Below are 23,722 nucleotides of genomic sequence, written 5' to 3' on the forward strand. Positions count from 1 at the left end.
GTTCAGTGCCAAGCACTTGACATATATTATTCACTTCATCTTCATAATAACTCCATAAGTAAATAGAATTTTTCTCTCAGTAAACCAAAGTGCAGAACGGTTGAACAACTTGTTCAGGTCCACACATCTTGCAAGTGGCAGAACCAGGATGTGGGCCCAGGTGCGCCTGACCCCAGAGCCTCGCTTTGAGCCCTGTGTCCATTGTCTAACACATGTAAGGAAAAACAAGTCTAGTCCAACCAGTGCTGTCAGGTGGCTTAAGCCGAGGACCATGGAACAGAGCTAGGAGCCGTGGGAGAGAAACAAAGAGGACAGACGAGCGTGCATACACACACGTGCACCTGCACACACGGCAGCAGGCACGGGCCCTCCGGCAGCGACTTCCCCTGCAAGGATGGCTCTGAGGGACATAACCAGGAATTCTGGAACCCGCAGAGACAGCGGGATGTTTGCTGAAGCACTGTTTACACTGCAGGGCAACCCAGGCATCAGTGCTTGTGCCTGACGTCGAGGGAAGGTCACGGCAGTTACACCACACCCACGTGGTGAAATGTCTGATTGCCAGAAAACACAGCATCTTGAAGAATACTAAATTATAAGGAAACACATGTTCATGCCAGGAGGCTAGGGGGGAAAGCAAAATAACTTCATATGTACAGTCCGGTTCTAATTTTAAGCAGCGCAAAAGAAATGCAGGAAAATGTTATTGTGGTTATTCTTACACTGTAAGGTTAGGAATAATTTTTTCTTATCGTATTATTCAGTACCCTCTGATTTTTCAAAGAATAGGATGAATTTTATTTTGTAGGAAAAAAATTTATTTTAAGTGGTCCCTACACTGCCTGAATTAACTCTAAACATCTTGCCTTTATAAAATAGTTTGTACAACATGATACCATTTGTGTAAAATAAATATGTATATATATGTGTAATATATATATAAATGCATTCAAAGCAAAAATGATGGCACAAAATACACCAAAATATTAACAGTAATCAGGCCAGAAGAGTAGTTGTTTTTATTACCTTTTTATCTGTATTTCCAAAAATTTCCACAACAAATACACAATACTTTGCAACTTAAAGTGCTAGAGTTTATCACAGTTATTACTTCATCCAGCATCTATGCTTGCACATTGCAATGAAAGGAAGTTCTTGTCTCTGGAAGCTTTTGAAACCCTGTGGTCACACCAAGAATTTGCACCTGTCATAATGAAACCAGCATTTCTACTGAGGAAAAGCCACCCACACAACTTGGACTGGTCTAGGGCCTTCTTCAATCCTGGGAAGAAAAGCAGCTAGGGAGAAAGAGCCTGGTCAGAGCAGCAGGGCTGCTGGCGTGACCACTGCAGGCATCACCCTTGCTCCTACTTCCCGTGATGGGAACAAAGTCTGGAACACAGAAACCTAGCCATGACCCTACCTCGCATGGTACCTGGAGGACAGTGTTAGCTAGTTACTCCTTTATCACCGTGGGTTGCTGTACTTGTGCACACTCTGGAAGAAGGGTGTGTTGTACCTGTCACTAACTAATACAGTCATTTCACATGTACAACTCAACAGATGCAGTCCATGCTAGGAAGGAAGTGTGGTGCACTGGTTATAGGCACTGTGCCCAAGCTGGTATCCTGGCTGTCACCTCCTAGCCAAGTGACTTTGGGAAAGTTAATTAATAGTCTCTGTGCCTCAGTTTCTTCTTCATTTAACTACAGATAACAACAGAGAAGCTTGTTCACAGGGTTTTTGTGAGGATTAAATAAGGTATATGTATTGGTGTTTTCAATGTTATTTGACTTGTTGTAAATGTTCAACAAGCACCAGTGTGTTGTCATCATCATCATCATCATCGCCAACAACGACATCATCACAAGGCTTTGCCCTGGGAAGCCTCAATGAAAACAAAAATGAAAAAGACAAGGAGGGCCTCAAAAAGCTTGTGGAGTTGAGACAAAGACCTAATGATAGTACCACAGTAATTAGAAACCAAGGCCAACTAGGATGACTGCACGGGAGGTGCAAAAGAAGACAGAGACTGGGAAAGGCTTACTGAAGACAGTAGCAACTGAGAGGCTAGCTCTGAGCACCAGGGTAGCAGAAGTTCAAGCTGTTTGATGAATTAGAGTACTAGGCATGAAGACTGAGAACTCCACAGGAAGCTCCAAGAATGAGGGGGTCCTTTAGGGCAGTGGGAACAAGAGAAGCAAAGGCTGAGAAGAAAGTATGGGATGAGTTTTGGAACCTAGACTCACTCAAGGAGCTGAAGCATGGGCCCAGGCAGGGTGGTGAGGGTAGGACCGGGCCAGGATCAGTGAGGAAGCATCACAAAGAACCCAAGGTCCTTTCTTCTACTTGTCTGTCATATTAATTCCTACCATCCCCCAGGGCTCAGCTGAAATTCATCCCCTCTGCAAAGCCTCCTCTGACCCTGGACCAGGGCAGGTCACCACAGAGAGACTTACATGACTTGGTCTAATTCTTTGAGAAATGCCTGATTCTTGCACTAAGTTGTAATCTCCATGAGAATGTAGACTGTGTCTTATTTTGCTTGTCTATAAACCCCCAAAGCCAGTACAACACCTGGAACAGAGTAGCAAGATGCAAAAATGTTTTGTTGAATGATGAATGAATGAATGATGAATAAATGAGAGAAATCATCACATTCACACTACTTTCTTGTGCTTCTGCCAGGGTCCAGCCCTGGTCTGAGGCAGTGATATTCCCTATGGAGATGCTCTCCAGCTCCTCCCTCCACGTGAAATGAAGAAATGTAAAAAGAAATGTGTTATTGATGTAAATTGACATCCTGGACTAAAACCTGCTACACAAGATGCAAAGTAAGAACAGTCATCATCTCTCAAAGCTAAACTGCACTATTCAAGAGCTTAATTCAAGGACTTTTTAATAAAAAGAACAGAAAGTGCTCCTCTTCACACTTTAGCCTCTCTTGTCGTTCATTCTCTTCCTCACTTAACCCAGAAGTCTTGTCTGCAAAATAGACCTGAGAAAGTATAAATAGTGAAGCTACATAGCCCATTGCAATTGGAGTCTGAGGGGTTTTGCAGTGAGCAGGGAGGTTTAAATCCCCACTGCAACACACAAGAGAAAGATGACCTACACAGAGGCTCAGAAGGAAAAGCTTTCCTCAAGTCCCACAAAAAGCACCTCAAATGGGGCCTTAATGGGAACGGGCTACTTCATCATCCTGGTGGGACTCGGCAATTCGGAACATAAGAGCTCTTAGGGAGCATTTTTTTCCAAAAGAGAGAAAGGTTCTCAGTCTGTCATTTCTCCCCAGAATAAAAACTGACCAAATCACTACTTTCTAAGCAATCCAAGACTACATACAACCCGTCTCCCTGGGATGCCATCCTGGAAAGTACGTGCACACGTGCACGCGTGTGTGCACACACACATTTAACCTTCAGATCGCAGGGGACAGATGGTCTTGCTCCCAGGAATTTAGGTTACACTGAAAGGAGGAGCCAATGAGCCCCCACTAGCTGATGGTAATGGCTGAGGACCGAGCAGACCTGGCATGAGTCTCTGTTCTGTCCTTTAACAATCTGGCCGCCCTCTTTGAGCCTCAGCTTTCTCAGCCTCTAAAGTTCATTCATTCCCTGCACTCCTTCACTCATTCCACAAATATTTACTGACAGAGGCTATTATGGGAGCCAAAAATAGAGCAATGAGAAAGCCAAAGGTCTTGCTCTGGGGGGCTGACAGCCTCTGGATGAGGCAATATATCAGAGGGTGGGTGCATTACTCAAAAGATGGTAAGAATTAAAGCCACAGTCGCTGCCATTCCCTGAATTCCTATGACTGCCAGGCACTGAGCTAAAGTTTAGATTCATGATCTAATTTCATCTTCACAACAGTCCATTGAGATAGGGATCACTTTAAAAAAGGAAAATGTAAAATAAGAAGCCAAGTAGCTGCTCAAGACTATATGCCATACACAGTACACTATTCACCGCCAGGTGCCATGAACTTAACACTCAGCTCCATGGCTTATGTCTGGCCCAACCAGCTGGTAATCTTGGGATGTACACGTCCCCCTTCCTGAGCTGCCTTCCCTCTCCCAAAGGACTTCAGTGCTTTCCTGGCTCTAGCCAGGGACGAACACAGCACACTTGTTGAATGAATGCTGGCTTTTTTTTTTTTAATTTGGCAGTTTAAAGCAATTAACGTGATTCAGTCATGCATGTTATTAAGTCAACATTCAAGGGAGGGTGGATCAGGGGAAATGAATATATCAGGTTATATAAATACCAATTTACTCACTGTCTAAAATATCACAGAACTTCATCATATGTCAAATATTTTAGTCCCTTTTATTTTTGCCTTTTATATTCAAAGATGACTCCATTCTCCAACACAACTCTAAGAACAAGGCAATTCCTGGGAAATAACATTAGCAAAAATGTAAAGAAAATTTACTGAGATGGGATGTCATTTCTGCTTCCTCCAACAATGGTGCTACCCTGTTTTTTTCTCGGCCATTCAGCTACATCTGCCTTGTCTTCCACAGAGTTTGCTCTGGTGTGAGTTGCTGCCCCTACCACATTCCTGAGATGAGGCCAGTAGTATCCTGAACCTTCCTCTACTCTAGCAGGTGCCGGATACACACAGAGGCAAGGGCAACAGATGTTGGTAGACTAGATGGCCACCGACACTAAATAGAAAGAGTATCACCTAACTTATGGTGGAGCAGACTGGGAGATGAGGTAGAACCTGTCATCCTCTGGACTGGACTGAGTCTCAGCACTGAGGATCCTTGGAGCTCTGTGGTACACAGGCCCAGGGAGAAGTATATCAGAGTCAAAGCTAGAAGATAGACCCCAGACTCCCAAGCAGGACCTTGTCCTCTCTAACCCTGTGACCTTCTGGTCTAGCCACATCACACCTAAACAACCAAAAGAAAGAAAAGATACAAGGAAACCAAGCTCAGCAAACCCAGATCCAGATGTAGGAAAATGAATTCTTAGGAGGAGGTAGGATAACCAAATTGATCTTCAAAAAACAAATAGGAACATAACAGTCATATTTGCATCTAGGGCTGTTTCTTCATCTGGCTCTTCCATCACTAGCTTCACAACCTTGGGCCCCATTTCTGCAATACTAGGATGGAATACTACTTGTGGGCTAATTGTGAGGATTAAAGTAAAGGATGTCTTCATGTACTCGCTCATTCATGAAACACTCATGAGGCATCCCCTCAGGCCAGGTCCTAGGCATGCCAAGATGACTATGGTCAGAGAAAGAAATGAGAAAACAAGTAACTGCCCAGCAGGTGCAATAACAAACACCAGACACAGTGAATGCACTAAGAGGAGGTGGCCAATATAACACAGATGTAAAAACTCTCTGTAAATTTTGTAAGTGCTAAGTGTAATATCAGATGTTTTGAAGGCCACCACTCACCCTATGCTTGCCAAACTTCCCTCTTCTATGCTCCTCCCTTTCTCTCACACTTCCTCCCATTGCTCCCCATCAGGCCATCCATCCCCATACTGTCCACATAGAAGCCCAGTGGTAACATTTGGGACCAACTAAGGGCTGCTGGCAATAGGAAGAGGCAAATGCAAACATAAGTTAAGAGTATAGGCTCACAGTCAGACAGCCCTGAGCTCATAAACCAATGTCACCACTTATTAGCTACGTGACCTTGGGTAAGACACTTCACCTCCCTGAACCTAAGTGTCCTCACCTACAAAATGGGGCCATCAGAGCACCTATATTTGGGATTGTTGAGAAAGTGAAAAAAATTATATAGAGAACTTAAGTTGTGACTAGCTGATAAATGTTAGATATCTCCACCTATCATTATTATTGGGGAAAACACAGCTTCAGTCTCAAAGATCAATGCTAGTTTTATTATGTAGTTCCCATAATAAAATTGAACCAACCTATAATCTACCCTAGTAACATAAGAGCACCTTTTTTTTGTTAACGCATTTATTAGTTTGTGAAATCAATTTATTGCTCATAGCCAGCCTTCTAAAATGAATAGAATAGAATAGAATAGAACAGAATACAATAGAATAGAATAGAATAGAATAGAATAGAATAGAATAGAATAGAATAGAATAGAATAGAATAGAATAGAATAACAGAACAGGAGTAGAAAAGAGTACAGTCAAGCAGATCAGACCAGACTACACTACAGAGAATATGGCTAAGTGATGTTCCATAAAACTTGAGTTTCACATGTGAAGTTATATGCAATGGGTTATAATGAACCCCATATTTCTTACTGTGGGCCATGGTCAAAAAAGTTTGAAAGCCACTAATGTGGAAAAAATGCAGTTTTGTGCCCGATAGACCCCTGGGGGAGCAGCTCTTGTCCCAGTGAGATTAGGAGCAGCCTTTCATGGGTAGCAGATGGTATCTTTCATCCTGATGTTCACCAAACAATTTTCTGTTAAAAGGTTAGTAACCACAGGTCCCTGTAAGTTATTTGGTAAGAAGAAAAGCCATTGGTGACAAGTCAATAAATTCCTTTCCATCTCACAAATTGGAGAATGGCCACTTCAAGTCTGCTCAGTGATTTCTAAATAAACTGCTTCAGCAACATGACATGCTCCTGGGTACCTTCTGACTTAGCAGATAAAATGCCTGACTTGTTCCAAAGCCCCAGTTTTATGGCAGAAGAAAAGGTCCATTCACACCAGGTACACGGAGGAAGGCTGTGCCCAATGCCAACGTCAGGCTGGGCTCAGAGGCCAAGCATCCACAGCCTCCAGTCCAGGGTAGCACAGACTTCTCACATACAGACATGTAATTAAGCAAACCACAATGGGAAGATGTGCACACTTCCTCCCAACAAAAAATAGAGGGAATTACTGGGTCTCTTTAGGGGAAGCCAGCAGCCTTTCCAGCAGTTGGATATAAACATTTCTCAAAGCATGGTCCATGTTCCACTAACATCTGAATCACCTAAGAAGTTTGTTAGAATGCAGGTTCCTAGGCCCTGGGCCAGGCTTACTGAGTCTGACTCTTTTGGGGAGGGACCCTGGAATAATGCATTAAACAAGCTCCCCACAAGTGGTATTTCTGATGCTAAAGTCTGGGATCCTCTAAAGTCAGGGCTCAGCAGTCAGACAAGGGCAGGAGGATAGGTAGTGTAAAGAGTGAGAGTAGCATGGGACAAGGCACGGAGGTGTGACACAGCCTGATGTGTCTGGGGACTGTGAGTAGTGTGCTCTCACTGAAGCATCCCAATTGGGGATGAGAAAGGTAGCCACAGCAGCAAAGGGATTATGGCACCCAACACACTCTGCAAGCCTCATTGAGTATTCAATATGTGCCCGTTGAAGCAGGAAGAAAAGGAGGGGAAGAAGCAAGAAAATATTTCCAACATTAGGTTAAAAGTAAATGTATCCTTGTAAGCCTGTTAGAAAAGCTAAAGATTTTCCCAAATCATAATATTCTACACAAAATGAAGCATTTGGTCATTCAATTCTCTATTGTGCAAAAAGAGAAAGTTGAGGCCTCTGGTTTCCAGATGGGTTTATCAGCACTGAATAAACATTTGACTAATTGTTCTCCTACTAGCTTCACTTATGTAGATCATGTTAATAAGGAGAATGTTCCCAGAAGACACAGTGGGACAAATATTTTGCCTGTCAAAAAGAGATACACTGGGGGAACATTCTCTATAGGTAAAATTCAGACTTAAATAAGATTTAATCAAAGGAAAGGTTGCAAACTGGTTTCTTGTGCTGTCCAGCAGGGGAGCTTTGAAAGGTATGGGACAGGGGCGGAGGGACAAGGGGCTGGATGCTGCTTCTCTCTGGCCTCTGACATGGTGCCTTCCTTCCTTCTGTGGGCTCCATGCACAACCTGGGCTAGCATTCCTGATTTACTATGACATCAGGGGCATGCCACCCCGCCCCAGCGCCCACAGGAGGAGGAGCTTGTTCTCAGGAGGATCTTCTCCAGCCAAGGGGTCCTCTCATCCCCTTCTGAGTGAGCAGTCAGGTTCAGCAGGAAGGCAGAAAGTGGACATAGGATTCTGGTCACTGCGAGATCACATGGAAAATTCTGGATGTGATAGGACACGAGGTGCTGCACAGCAAAATTCACCCTGGAAACTTCTTGGCCCTTATAGATTAATGTCCCCGGGAGAAGCTGAATGCAAGAATCCTCCAAAAGCCTCAAAATGCAATATTCTCTTAGGTCTCACACTGGGAGGAATGGGGGCTGGCGCTAAACATCTTTGGCAGAAGTGTCCCCCATTAAACCCATGTAATTTAATTCCCACTTCTCAGCCAGCTGCTCACCCTCATCTCAGAGGGGCTGTGTTTCGTGCAGGCTTTCAGCAGATCCCAGGACCAGGCCTGGGGAAGAGAGCGGGCAATTGTACCTGCAGGACACAAATGCAAATAACCCAAACTCGATTTATGGCCTCTCACAAGGTGTCCTCCTACAGGGAGCTGTGGGACAGAGCCACGCGGGGTGCAGCCAGGATGTCACCCGGAGAGTAGTAGCGCTGCTCTGTGGATGTTGCAGATACGAGCAACAGACGAAGCAGCAGCTCCAATTGCCTGCAGTGCACAGACTCAGAAACCCAGTCTCAGTGGTGGAAAAAATAAATAAACAAATAAATAAACACAAAATAAAAGGAAGCCGCACTGACAAGGTGAAATCATTCTCAGCAAGCAACATGCAACACCTTGACCTGGGCAGGGCCTCAAAGAAAGCCAGGTAACAGTAACTGCCCAACAAGAAGGTGAAGGGGATAGAAATTAAAATCCACCTTTCTCTCAATGTCACTGGGAATGTGGCATTGGAGCGATCCATGGAATTAGCTGCAGCAGCTTCCTAATTGCCTGTGCCGAGTTGCCTCCCCCAGGTTGATGGTGGCGGCTGCGCGGCCCCATCAGTCTCGCTTGGTGCTCCTCGTGCACCCGCCCAGCACTGCGGTGCTCCCGCGGCAGCTGCTGGGCTTGGCACTGCAGAGGCACCGGGACCCCAAAGCCCTGCTGGGAGGCTTCTGGGGGAGACTTGGCTGTGTTTTCAGGGTGCTGACTGAGATAGACTGGGATGCTCCCAGGGGTGAGAGGGGGTCTCGTCTGGGACCAGCTGGCTAGGCTGTCTGGCAGTCCCTGCTGGCATCCAGAGGGCTGTGGGCGAGGGATCTGCCTATGGGGCTTCAGAGCTCAATTGCTGTAGCTGGGAGGCAGTCTCTGACTTTTTTGCAGCATCCACACCTGATGCTAGGGACTCATAAAAACCAGATTTTAAGAATAAATGAAGAAAGGGATGTGAAGGACCTAGTTCTTGCTCCGTGCTCAGCAGCATTCTTATTCTCATCACCAGCATGTGAGCACCAGGAAAAGACTCCCCTCAGCCCTCCCTTTGTTTATCTGTACATTTATGCATTCCACAAAAACCCCTGAAACCCACCCCAGAGACAGCTCTGTGCTAAGGGCCAAAGGAAGAACCTCTCCTATCCAAAAGACCAAGCCTGCCCTCGGGGAATTTAAGGTCTAGCTTACCTGCCTCCTTCTCAATTCCTCCCCACCGAAAAAGATAAGGGGTCCTCAGCCTATCACACATCCCCAGACCTGCCAAGGGCAGGGATGGATCTGCCAGATTCATTCCATGCAAAATAAAACTGACCCTGTCGAGTCCAAGGGCGGTGGCCTTCAAGCTAGCTGTCAATCATGCAGAAAAACAGAACTGGCTTCCCGGAGGGGAAAAGAAAAATAAGCATCATCAAACATCCAGGACACAAAGAAAAAAAATGGGGATAACAAAGGCCAAGGAATTAAAATTTACTAGGCACTTCCCAAATGTCCGCTTCTGTGCTAAGACTCTTACACGTCAACAAAGCGAATTCTCACCATGACCCTATTTGACAGATAAGGAACCTGAGGCCTGGTTGAACAAAGGCCATGCTGGATCTTAAAGCCAGATCTGTCTTGTCCCAGGGTCCCAGAGCCCAAGCTGGCTCTTCCATAAGACCATCCATTACCATAACGAGGAATATACAAAGGGAAATTTAACTGAATTCAATGAGATTCTCAGAAAGGCTTCGTAAGAGTCAGACCTAATGAGCTGACCCACAAGGAAACCAAAATATCAGCAGCATCACTTTATTATAATAAAAGAGGGAACTATAAAAAGCTAGAGGGCCCTCCCCTCAGTCCAGCTGTTACCGCTTTTAATTCTGCATTAAGAAAGCAACGACAGTGTACCCAAACAAGACTAAGAGTTCAGTTAGGAAAAGAATTAAGAGCAGGAGGAAGTTTCCAACAACAGCCCTGATGAGCCAACACCAGGCTGGAAGGAAAGCAGGGGGAAACGCTGGTTCTAGGGAACACCCAGATGCTCCTCCTCGGATCCCAGCCCAGCCCAGGCACCTGACCAGCATTCACGTGGCTCAGACTCCAAACCTGTTTTTGCCACCTGGAGCTGGGTCGCTGTGGGCAAAGTCACATTCTCTATCTTCATTTCTGCACATCTAAAATGGATATAATGATAGAACCAACCTCAGAAGTGGCTGTGAGGAATTAAATGAAACAGTACAAATAAAGCACATGGCACAAAAAGAAATAAAACACCTGCATCATTATTAGGAATACTGCCTAAGAAGCACTTACGGGGCTCAGTGCTGGGCAGCTTTAGTGGAGGTCTCTAAGCAAGGTCTCTGGGTAGCCTACTAACTCTCCCTCAGGTAGACAAACTGCTGTCTTCAGCGGCAACATGTCATGGTATGTGGGGGCAGCTACTGTGGAATAATAATCATAACAACAACAGCCCATCTTTTCTAAACACTTCCAAGGAGCCACTTCTGGCTAAGTATCCTGTGTGCATCTTCTCAGTCAGACCTCTCAACTCTACTGTAGAAGTTAGTACCACTGTGCCCATTTGACAGGTAAGAACACTGAGGTTCAGTGACTGATTTGTCAGGGTCAGATAACCTGTCAGCAGTAGCATTGGATTCAAACCCAGACTAGTCTGACTCAGATCCAGACTCACCTCCCTACAGATCTGCCCTCCCAAGGCCAACCTCCTCTCTTTAAACCCTTTAGAATCAATAATCCTCTGATTTCTCCCTAACTCTATATAACTTTCCCATCATTCATAGGGCATTTGTTTCACGAAAAAAAAAAATTTTAAACCCTGAAAATCTTCCTCTTTAAGTAGGAAATTCAGCATGAGTCTGTAATTCTGAAATTCTTGTTCTGGGAAATGCATATCATTGGCTTTTTTGAAAAGATTAGTGAGCTATCACCCCTTTCCTTGAGAGGATTATGTGTTATTTCAGGGTGACCAGATGACTCCTGATGTTCTGAAACTTCTGAGCTTGGACATAGACCCTGGGATTTCAAAGGAGTTTCCAGTTTTTATCAACAAAGGAAACAGCCCACATATATTAAAACATCTACCACACACGTGCACTTGTGCATGCACACACATACCTATGCACCTATTAATGATTGCCTGTTAGTGATTCCTTCAAAGTGTGCCTCTGTGCCAGTGTGCAAAAGCACAATGTTCTGACAGAAGCCCAGGCCAGAGCCAAGAAAGAGTATGCAAACTTCAGCATTACCATCCCAGAAGTCAAATATCATTTATGGTCAAGTGGGGCAAAAACCTGTGCCCACTGATCTGTTTGTACATGATCCGATCATGTTGTGGTAATGGAAATTTCACTGATAATGGAAATTGGTAGTAAGCTAAGAGGAAAGCTGTATGGTATGACTCGTGGCCAAAGACTATCTATGTCCAATGGATTTATTGCCTTCCACACCTATTGTTCTTTCTTACAATATTTTTCCGCCTCTGCCTCAACGCAGCACAATGGAAAAGGCATTATGGATGGCGCAGGGACACAGAGCCAGAAGCCTGCCCAGTGTTTCTGACTCTCACCTTGCTTTGCAAATTACAACACAACATTATAGCAAAAACAAACTTGAATCCCCAAACTGCACATCTTTACTGTACGAGGGGCAGCATGAGGAAATTCCAGTGGGGGAAAGCAAAAAAAAAAAAGAAGAAGAAGAAGATTCACCTCCTCAGGGACATAATAAATGTTATTGTTTGCTATCATGCCCATCACATTAAACATGTGTGACACAGATTGCCTTAACTTTATGAACTCACCATGCGGTCAAGGTGACTAAAATTCCAGGCATCCCTCTTGCTCCTCACTAGTAATGAAATGAGATTATAAATGAGAGAGTAGCCAGTGAACTATAGCTTCCCATGTGCCACATGCGATTCTAAACAACTTCATGCTATGTCATTTTATCCTCCCAGAGCCCTGTGACACAGGGGCTTTCCTTATTAGTTCTATTTTATTGATGAGCAAATCAAGGTAAAAATGGTGTCTGAACTATGAGGCCCAAGTGGGACCATATTTATTTTCATCACTAACTTCTTATGGATTTTCAGGGCTAATTATTATGGCTTGATGCAGTAACAATTTTTATAAGTTATACAACTACAACAGCATCCCCCTCACGATTTCAAAATGCCGGTTCCTATGTTTACACAAAAGAGGGTGGCAAGTATCACTCATTCAAAACCTTTAAGGAGATTAGCAGAGGGCTGCAGATGCTCAAAGGAAAAAGCACAACAAAACATATCAAGGAAGCTCTGAAAAGGAGGCAGGCAGAGCCACTGGTGACAGTCAAGGAACATGGGGTACCCTTCAGTACCTCCTGATGACGGACCACGGTCCCCATGCATTGCTACACCTCCCTGCACCCTGACTGGAGGAAAGACCACCCTGCCCAGGTCCCTGGCTGGTCTCCACCACTGCTCTCCAGGAACCAGTTGGGAGAAGTTCAGTGTCCCCTAAGTCCTAGTAAAAAGAATTCTCACAGGAGGAAATGCCTGGGATACTGCTGTGGAGGACCTTTGGATTAATGCGTGCCTGTGGCTGGCTTCTGGGTATGCTTTTACAGTGGGGGAAATTGCTAGGTGCTCACTCCGGGCAGCGGAGCAGACATAGTCACTCCTCAGCCTACACAGCAGCACAAGCCAGGGAGGAGATAACAAGAAGACTCTGGGTGAAGGCTTCCTCTGTGTGACTCCCCAACCCTCAGGGAGGAGGGAGCTGACCACAGAAAGAGTTAACATCTGGGCAGAGGCTGTGTCCACTGACGCCTCCTCCTGCTCTGAAGTATTAAATACTTGCTCCCATGAGGTGCCAGGTGGGATCACCTTCCTACATGCCAGCATCCAGCACTCACTCACCCATTCATGCAATTACTTGTTAACTCAGTCCACATGTATGTGTGGAGCCAGGGTCCACAGGTGCTCAATGAAGGTTACCTGAAGAGTCGGCATTTGTGTTGTGCAAACAATCATGACCTGAACAGCTCACGGCTGTGAAGCTCTTATGTGCCAGCGCTGTGCATATTTTATTTAATTCTCACCACAGCCTATAAGGTACAAGGTACTGTTCTCCTTTCACATTTGATAGTTCAGGTTCAGAGATGTTACTACAAGATGACCCAGCTAAGAAATGGCAGATCTGGGACTCAAATCCAAGTTCTGGCTCCAAACCATGTCCTCTCAGCTGTTATTGCAGGCCTTAATTGTTTATGAAGTAATTTCCCAGATGTTATCTCTTTTAATCCTCCCCAACACCCGTGAGGTAGAGAAATGCTGGTATTATTCATATTCTTCTCCAACAGGAACTGAGGTCAAAGAAGAGCACATAAAGAGGAGAGACCATAGCATTGTGGCCAGGTGCACAGACTCTGGAAGCTTAAGTCGGTCACTTTGGGGAGGCTGCTTAACTTCTGTAAGCCTCAGCTGCTAAATCGGTACAATGAGGTGATCAGTAGTTTCCTGCCTCACTAGATTGTTAGGGGAATTGAATGGGATGATATATGTAAAGTACTTATCATAGTACCTGGAATGCAGGGACTCCCAAGTCAATGCTACCCGACTTTTATGATTTAAGTGATTTGCCCAAGGCCACTCAGGAAATGCCTACAGAAAACATAAGAAGACAGATGCCACTGCTTCTCGGCCAGTGACCTTACCTTTAACAACACTGCACCTCCAAAGATGTGCATCTCTGAAAATACTCCAAGCTCTTGACCTATTACGACAAAGGTGGGCAAAGAATGCCCCCTAGACCAACTGTGGCCAGGACCCTTAAAGTAGGCTGACAGGACCAGTAACTCAGCAGGGAAGAAAAAGCCAAAGTGAGGATAGCCTCTCCCACAGTGGATTTTCCCCGGGTTCAATGGGCCCTGTGCTTGCTCTAATGCTCTTTTGTTATATTGAAAGTCTTCACAATTTTTTAACAAGGGGTCCTATATTTTCCTTTCACACAGGGCCCTACAAATTATGTACCTGCTGGTCCTGGTCTGAGCAGATCCTCAGCTTCCAGCTGCCTACAAAATCTCAGATGCTGGACAAATCCATTCTGGGCAGACTGGCATTCGGTTCTGTCCTAACACCCTGGTTTACTCCCTCAGGCCACTCACTCTAGCAGCATAAGCAGACAAGAACAGTCTTCCCCATCAGCAGGCAGCATCTGGCAGATTCTGTGATGAGCAGCATCCATTTTTATTGGCATACGCATGCACAACAAACTTATTAAGTATAATGGTAATGACATGTGCAAGTCCTGAGCATCGACTGGCAGTTGCTTCACCTAAAGTGGACAACCGGAGGTCTATTCTGTGAACCCACAGCCATTTACAGCCCTGCCCAACTTGCCTGTTCAGATCATTTACATGGATAACAGCTATTTTAACCTTGGGAGGATACTGTTTTCCAAAATCAAGTGCACATAGTGAAGAAATAGCCATCTATTTCTTCTCAAGAGATAATGCTCTCCTTTCCAATTTGGCCTTGAAATGCCTGCTGATAGCATGGTTTCTGACTTACTTTCATAATCTTAATTTGAGGTAACCAGGAAGCTATGCAACGTATAAATACACCTTATAAATGTAGTGCCTTATTTAAACTGCCTTGGAATGAGTACCCAGTGAGTGTTGTTCAAAGAAATGGAAATTGAAATGTTAACCATTTATTGAAAACATAGTGGACCCTTTTCAAAGTTGTATTTATAGCCCAGGCTGGGTGGTTCAGTTGATTGGAGCGTCGACCTGGGAGCGTCGACCTGTACACCAAAAGATTGTGGTTTGGGTTCCCAGTCAGGCCATACCTAGGTGACCAGCTCGATCCCCAGTCGGGGTGTGTTTGGGAGGAAACCAATCAATGTTTCTCCCTCTCTCTCCCGCCCCACTCTCTCTCCCCCTTCCCCTCTCTCTCTCAAATCAATAAACATATCCTCGGGTGAGAATTTTTTTTAAAGTTATATTTGTAAAATAACTTCCTTCTTCTCCTCGAAGGAGAAGGTAACTTTAATGGACAAAGAGGGCAGACGAAGATTCTGTTCATGTTGCCAGGTATGAGGAACTTCTCCTCCCAGTCAACGGTACATAAAAGCATCACTCCAGTCACCGGAGATGAAACACAAGCCATTATATCTCTTGTAAAGAAATTACATTAAAATGGGGGAGATCTCATATGCAAATTCATAGACTGGCATTTACAACATCTATTTCATTTTCTTCTCAGTCTAAGCCATAGCAAACCTCCAAGTCACAACATAGTGTCCTAGGGAACACACGATCTGCTGGAAGCCTCTGCTGTAGTTCTCAACTCTGGAGCCTGTTCCAACAAGCACTGTGACTGCAAAAGATGTGGGGGGGGGGGGCGGGGGGAGGGGAGGTGCTGAAGTAAATGCCACAGAGCTGTGGACTTGGGTAAAGAAAAAGCCCACTTGTGGGCATGTGTGGTGGTAAGTCTGGACTAAGGACAAGACCCGAGGCAAAGGATCCCTGTGAGAGTGTACACGTCTATATGTAAGCCCAACACACCAAGCCATTCACTGATCAGCATAGGCGGGAGCACTACACACCACATGAGGATCGATCAAAACCTGAGCAAGGAAAAGACTAAAACCCCAAACTCGCACTCCCATGGATATGTGCTTCAAACTGCAGGACAGTGAAACGCCAGGCAGAGCCACAGGCACTGCGCTCGGGGCAATGGTTTTGTTCATCCTAATAGACAGCTACGTCTTTGTCACAGACGGAAGCACTAACTGTGCTTGCCTGTGCCTGACAGATTCCATGATTATTAGGTGGTTGGGTACTCGTGTATTTGCCTAAAAGCACCTTGGTACTAAAATAAATAAGATAAAATAAATTAGAAAATAAAACCAGTTTGATATCCCCATAGTAATTGATCACAATTAATTACCACATTGGAATAAAAATCTGAATTTTCCCTCAACAAGAAAACCATGCCTATATTTTCATTTCTCTTAATTTTAACTAGCATGTGTAAATCTGAGCAACAGAGGCTATATAGTTCCTAATGAAAGAAAAAGCAAAGCAGAAATATACCTGGCAGGAAAAAAATTTTTGAGAAGCAAAAGGAATGAACAAAAGAGGCTCAGACAAAAACTGAGCAAAGCCACAGAAAAAGAACTTTCTCTAGACAGCAAGTGACCATGTACGAGTTTACACACGCAATTGGATGTATGCATGGGGAAGACGCTTGAACTGAATTCTAACTGGCTCACCCTGCCCTGCTAATGTCCTGACGATTGGGCTAATGAGACAAATAAACTGCCCTCAAAGATTGAAAACTGTCATTTCCAAGATTTCAAGATTTTAAAAAATAATCTGCCTCGGAAATGCCCAGTAATTGAAGTGGTGCCATGACTTAAAGCATCGGCAGCATAGGTTGAATACATTAATCTTGCAGGATTACAAATAACTGTATTCAACAAAAACGCTCAGCTAAGTAGCACCTCTTCCATAAAAGCAATCTGTAGAGCATCAGGCTTCCTAAGGGCAGCACAGCACTGTTACCCAGTTCCTGACAAGTGACTGCTCCTATTTAATTATTCAAATGTCCATTGATTCCCACATTGAGGAAAAGTCATAATTATCAAAATGACTTAAAGAATCAACCTTTTACTTTGCTGACTCTATCCTGTCGAAAGAAACATCAAGTTTGTGTATTAAAGCCGCTCTCTCAATAAATAGTTGGTAACACAAAACCCTGGTTGTGCATTCCAAGAAGTGCTGCATGAGGCGTCCAAGGTAAATGTCAATTCTTTTCTAGCATTAATGGCAGAGACACACATTACCTGTATTTCTGCTGGGTATTTATCATCACAATTCTGGGAAATGTAATTGGAACCCTTCATTCCCATAAACATGCATTCCCTGAATTCGGGACTAAAAGTAGAATGAAACACCCAGCCCCTACCAAATTGTCCCTAAGGAGGACAAAATGAGAATCGCATAAGTTTAATGCCTTTTCATGTGAATGTTAGGGGTGTGGAGCCCAGGAGTTTAACAACCTAGGTTACAGGACCTTCTAGAACGCTCCTCACTGAATCCCACTGTTCCGGGGGGAATGAAGCTATCCCTCCCCAAAAGAACCAAACAAAGCTCATCCTCTGGGGAAAATTAAGCAAGACAGAGGCAGCTGAATCCTGGCACGACTACGTCAGAGAAGAAAGTTAATTAAAGGGTGAAGTGAACAGAAGCCCTGCAGTATCTGCAGCGAAGGAAAGCAGCGTCCGGGCACGCAGCAGCAGCATGCCAGCGCCGTTCTCCCAGGGCCCGCGGTCCTGCAGCCGCTGTAAAACCTCTCAGACTGACTCCGGCTCCAGCATCCAAGGCCCAGGTCCCTCCATTCTATACGAAAAACATGCAACTTAGCTGAAACAGGAACTACTGCATTTTATGAAATCAAAAATATCCTCTTTGCAAGGAACTAATAGGTTGCTATTCCTGCACTCAGCAAAGACAAAAGGAAGGAAAAAAAAAATAAGTCTGGCAGTGAATACCTAATATATTATCATAAGGTAAATTAGCAAAAGCCATGATATTAAACATAAAAACAATGAACTATTCTTTCTGAAGCCGTGACAATGAGGTACATTATTAAATATTTGTATTTATGTTGATGCTACCTTCAATTAAATTACATAATAAGAACCTGTTACCAAAATGGCAGTTTTCCCTGTCTTCCAACACATTAAAATAGGTGGTCAATTATTATTTAACTTACATTCACAATAACGACTTTGTAAAGTTTTTGCCTTAGTGCAAAAATTGCTAAACTCCCATGCTAAAAATGAACATACTACAGCAATCACAACATGAAATTTCAATTAGAGAAACTACACAGAGTACATAAAATTATACAGTGGCACACAGTGTACCTTACTTAACTGAAATTCAAGTTTAAATGTTCATGCTTTAAAAATGTAATAACAGTCTCCTATGCAACACAGTATTGTCACCTTTGAGTCCCCTTAATACAGTGTTAATGCATTGTTCAACCAAGTTTTCTAGGTAATTTTTAGAGTATCTTCATTGTTAAAGATGCAGTGACGTAATGAAAGGTTGCATAGAGTTTTGACTTACAGGAGTAATTCCTCATGCAAATGGCCAGAAACTTGAAAACAACACAAGAGAAAGGCAACCATCTCCTTGCTTTTCCAAATGATGTTATGCCTCCCACACTCTAAGCACCTCCGATCTTTTCTCATTCATCCTCTGAACTCTCTAAATCAGTGTTCTATGCTAATTTTTAAAATAGTCATATTTGGGGGCAATGGAACAAGACAGCCAAAAGACAACTGCAAAAATCCTCCCCAAGTTGTCTAACAGTCCCTGCCCCTCATCCGTGGAAGTCCTTGCCTAGCCAGCCAAAGCCATGGGTATCTCAGCACTCCATGGCGATGACTGCAATCCAAGAGCAGGAGCAGACACCTACCCTGGAACCTAATGCCAAGCAACACCTCACCTTCCCTGGCATCAATTTTAAAATGCCAGGCAACAGCAAGAAATGACAACAAAGCCGTAAACAGCTGGAAATAATTATACAATTGTCAGGCTGCAAACACGACAAAAGCAAAGCTAGGCTCGTGAATTCACTATCAGAAAGGATGCTGATGAGAAGGTATGAGATGCATTTTAGCTGTTTCCAATTTGCTATTATAGAGCAGCCAATAATATGGTTGATGGGGCCTTGTGCAGTGTGTGCGTGTGAGTGTGTGTGTGTGTGTGTTAACTTCAGAGAGAAGGAAAAACAAATTTCATGTGCTCCTACAAAATGTGAGATAGAAGGTATGTAAGACAACCAAGAAAACAGTCACAGGCTCAGAAGGGATTCTTTCAGAGTTGCTATAAGTAAACTACAATATGCAGGTGATAACTATTTCTTTACAGGTATACAAATATTCTCTTTAAAAGCATAAGAAAAATATGCAAAGCAATCGTCCAGAACTCTTTGCATACAACATCTGACACATGGGCGAAATGCCAAAGCAGGGTGCAGACTGGTCCAGAGTAAAAGAACACTAGCGAGAGAAGTCAGTCCTGTAAACTGACAGGAGGTTCGCAGGTACATAAATTATCATTGTCCATAAGGGCACATCTAGCCTCAAATTTCTATCGATTGCCTATAATTCAATGAACTCCTTCCCCAGATAATGGAGTTGAGCAAAAATCATTGCACAGTTTCAAAGAATATGGTATTGCTATTGGCAGTTTTTAAGCCAGAATAACATTCTACTATGGGCTGATGTTTTATTATGATATTTAAATTTCATGTGACAAACTGTTTCATATACTATCCCCAAAAATGCTACTCTCTAAAGTGGAATGCCATAAATAAAATACGTACTTGGTTACCAGGCAGCATGCAGAACACATATGTTACATTGGCCCAGAAAGCACATTTTAAAATGCTTAAAAGTTAACTTAGCAATTTAAGCTGTTTGTACCCATTTTCAGAGAAGTATCCCCTCAAGGCCAATTTTGTTTTCTATCTTTGAGAGGATCTCTGGATTAATCCTGTTGATTTGTTAACTTGAAATTCTTTTAACCCTTCTAATCTCTCCTTCCCAGACCATTTTTTTTTCTTTTCTTCTTGCAGAGGAGGGTAGAGGACTATATATCTCACAATGTAATTTTAAGCATAATGCTGTCTATTTGAATTAAAATTGATGCCGCTCTGATAAAAGCCTAATAATCAATTTTCCATTCTCATTACTCTCCAGGATTATACGGACGCAGAACAATTTCTTAAGTTTGTGGAAGACTCTGGTGGGTTATTCTCCCGCGGTGCAGCTGAGGGGAAAGATAACCATATTCATTCTCCTTATCTGTAATGATGTAATGCATCCCAGCCCTGGGTCTAGCTGATTGGGGAGTAATGGGATTGTGGAACTGCAGGGATGACAGACAATAGTGCAGCGTCTTTCTCCCATACACTGAACCCCAGCCTCCCAGGCAGGCGGGGTGAAAGGCATCATCAAGTAGGCACTGATTCTGCCCCTTGGAGGAAGTTAGCATTTTGGGGCCGGAGGAGCGTCTGCTCTCACACTGAAGCTGCAACACCGACTCTGCGAGGAGAGCTGTGCAGAGACACTCAGTTTCCGAGCCCCAGCCAGGACAGTGCCAGTGAGTATCCTGCTTTTCTTTGTGTTTAGAATCAAGTGTCATCTAAAAATAACCGGTTGGTAGGGAGAAGTCACTGCACAGTGCAGTGCCAAGACACGGGGGACCAGGGACACCTCTGCTAACTGATGCTGCTTGGGGTTCACGTTTGTTTGGAAAACTAAAACTGCCTCCATTTTCTGTGCTGGAAAAATCCTCGCTTCCTGCCACCACAGAAACCTTACCTTTTGCAGAAGCTGGGAGCCGGAGTACTTAGCAGCAATGGATTTTATCTCCCCACCAAAAGCGGAGGCCCAGAGCTTCACCCTACAGGGAGAAAGGGCACAGAAACAAATTTAACGCCCGTGTCACAGTCAACACGCACGCAAACGCACACATGGGCTGTGGCTGAAGGAGCCCGGCGATATGCATTGGAGGGGGAAAATGAAATAAAAAGCGCCTTGACAGAAACTGCCAGCACCAAACTGCAGAGCGCAGCACGGGAGGGGGCCGCGGGGGGAGGTGTGCGGGTCACATAGTTCAGAATGCGCAAAGTCTCCAAAGCTCTCCAAAAAGATCACTGGGCTTTATGTGAACACCTAATTGCCTGAGAACTTACCCACCCCAAATGCCCACCACCCGGCAAATACTACTGGGAAGAAACCCACCCCTGCCCCTTCCCCCAAAAGAAGTGAAGGTAGCAAAGATGGGGGTAAATAAACGGCCCGTTGAAGTTGGGTTCGGTAAACAGGCTTCAAAGTTGGTGCTGTCGCTGGAGGTTAGCCTCTCCCGGTCCCACTTGCCAACCCGAGAGTGAGGGCTAGAGAATCCCATCCCGGCCTCGCCGCCCTACTCCGCTCTTGGAAGGCAGGTGCTAGAGGCGAGGCCGACGCCCGCCTCAGGTCCTGCCCAGCCGCACCTACAGGAGCCCAAACTTGGTTGGGCACAGTGGGTAGCGGGCGGCCGGTTCCCCTCCCCGGGAGGTGCAGGAGCCCGCACTTACACAGAGAGTGGGATCTGCTGCTCCGAGCGCACCACGTCCCCCAGAGCAGCGTAGAGAAGCGCCGCGGCGAGGAGCGCCGAGGCCCCCCGGGACGCGCGGCGCTGCGAGCCCGGCCCGGCCATGCTGGGCTCCCTCCGGAGCGCCGGCGGCAGTGACAGGAGCGGCCGCGGAGAGCTGCGCTGAGCCGGCGGTGGGCGAGCGCGCTGGACTGCCTACTCCGCGCCGCCCCGCCTGCCTCTCGCGCGCCAGGCTCACTTGCGGAGCAGAGGAAGGAGCGGGTGGGGTTGGGGAGAAGAGGGCGGAGAGGAGGAAGGGAAGAGAGGTGGGGAGGGAGGCAGGCGGGGGAGGAGGGAGAGAAACGCGCCTCTTACAGCAGCGGCCGCCGGGCCCCGCCTCGGCGGCCCCGGGGAGTCCGGCGGCCGCGGCGGGAGGGTGGGAGGCGCCGCGCGGGCGGGGACTCGAAAACTCCAGTGTCCTTGGCCGCAGCGGAGCGCGCCCTGCTCTGCCCGGCCCACTGCGGCCCCCGAGTTCTTTACAACTCCGCAGTCCGCCACCGCGGGCACGACTGTAGGGCTGGCCCCGAGCCGTCTCCTGGCCCTGGCGACCCAAGCCTGGGGTGGGGATGGGGTTGGGGGCGCAGGAGGGAGGCCGAGGGCTGGTCACAGCGCCCCGCACTTTGCCAGCGACAGCTTCGAGCCAGCGCCGCGTGCCCAGTCCGGGTCAGGGGCTGGGGGTCAGGTGCTGCCGCTGCCTAAAGGTAGCGCAACCCCCCACCCACGCCGCAGTTTTCCAGAAGGAAGGGCGAGTTAAGAGGCAAAAGTCTGAAGAAGGAGCCGGGGCTCCTCACGGTGGTCGGGGTCACAGCGGGGGTAATCGGGTGGGGACGGTACTGGGCTCAGCGGGTTCTGCGGAGAGTACGCGGTGAGGTTACCCGCAGAGACTCCTCCGGCAGCAGCGCCTGATAGGAGAAGGAGCGGAGGGCGGCGCAGGCACAGGGGCGGGCGGGGTCCCCGGCCTCGGCCAGCAGCAAGGCCGCCCTGGCGCTCCGGCACCCGGGCGGGGGCTGCTGAGCAGCTCGCACTCTGACAGGCTGAGGCCCGGCGTCCGCGCGACTGCGGTGAGTGGCGGTGGCCGGGATATCAGGGCTGGGCAGGGAAGCAAATTCGGCGCCAAGTCCTTTCTGACCAGTGGACTCCCTTGGTTTGGAACTTAAAGATTCCTCTGAGGCCCGGGGCTCACGCTCTCGCCACTCGGACCCTAGCCACTGGCAGGGGCGCACTGGGGCAGCCCGCAGAGGAAGGGCGAAGTGAAAGAAGTCTGGGGTGTGACTAGCAACTTTGTGGAGCCCTCCCGCCGGCTGACAGTAACGACCGACCCTGCTGAGGCTGAGTCATCCTGGACAAGCGGAGCGCAACTCAGTGACCCAGGCGAGCCGCGCGCTCCCTGCGTGGCGGGGTCTCCCCGGGCGTCTGCCGCCCGGCTGCGCCTCAGTTGCCTGCCTCCGCGCCTAGGTCTTGGCCTTTTCCTGACCCCGCCTTCTGCCTCCGCATCCTCGGCTTCCAGCGCTAGGTAGGGGCTGTGGCTTCCACCGGGTGGTGTCCGGCGAAGGTCCAGGCCAGCTCTGCTGCCCCGCAGTCCCCGGGAAAAGTTATTCCAGCTCATGCTGGGCTTGATCTCAGAGTTGACAGCGCAGGGGAGATGGGTCACTGAGGGGACTTTGGTGCTTTTTCCAAGTTCAGGTGGGACCCCGGGTTCCTGGGAGCCGGTCGCGCTCCCACCCCGAGGCGCAGCGCAGGGAACAGGCCCCACCCGGGAAGCACCAGGTGCGACCTGCCCAGGGGCAGTGTCTACAATCTCCACGGATGACTAACCGGTTATAATGAATTCTCCGCTTCTGTGCACACCTCCCATGTATAGAAGCACGCTACCAGTTCCAAACGGAGCCAAGCTCGGCCTGACCCCAGGGCAAGTGGTCCGGAAGGCTTTTGCCGCTCAGATTAGATTGGGGGCTGGGAGAAAATTAATTTTCCGGTCAGAACCCAGGAATCTTTTTTCTAAATGAGTGAAAGAAGGAACCCATACTATCCGTCGTCAGTAAGACTCCAGTCCGCTACCTGTATGGTGTCCACACAACAGCTCTCATGCAGTCAGTCCCTCGTTCATCCAGTGAAGAGTTACTTGTAAAGCATCTTCCTCACAGGATGGTAGGATGTGCTGGAGAACCAGTGGGGAGCAAATCAGATACCTGCCTTCACAGGGTTAA

General features: G+C 46.6%; 1 protein-coding gene across 1 annotated transcript in view; it reads right to left on the bottom strand.

Annotated features, from left to right (window-relative positions):
* The window catches only part of CACNA2D3 (calcium voltage-gated channel auxiliary subunit alpha2delta 3), an 870,474-nt gene extending 848,673 nt beyond the window's left edge, over positions 1-21,801 (bottom strand). The window contains exons 1-2 of the mRNA XM_045192346.2: positions 21,460-21,801; positions 20,702-20,783 (exon numbers count right to left, since the gene is read on the bottom strand). Coding sequence (XP_045048281.1) covers positions 20,702-20,783; positions 21,460-21,581 — 204 coding nt within the window. The 5' untranslated portion in view covers positions 21,582-21,801. The remainder of the gene's footprint in view (positions 1-20,701; positions 20,784-21,459) is intronic.
* Positions 21,802-23,722: the final 1,921 nt, after the last annotated feature.

The sequence above is a fragment of the Desmodus rotundus genome, chromosome 8 (assembly GCF_022682495.2).
Source record: "Desmodus rotundus isolate HL8 chromosome 8, HLdesRot8A.1, whole genome shotgun sequence".
Lineage (NCBI taxonomy): Eukaryota > Metazoa > Chordata > Mammalia > Chiroptera > Phyllostomidae > Desmodus > Desmodus rotundus.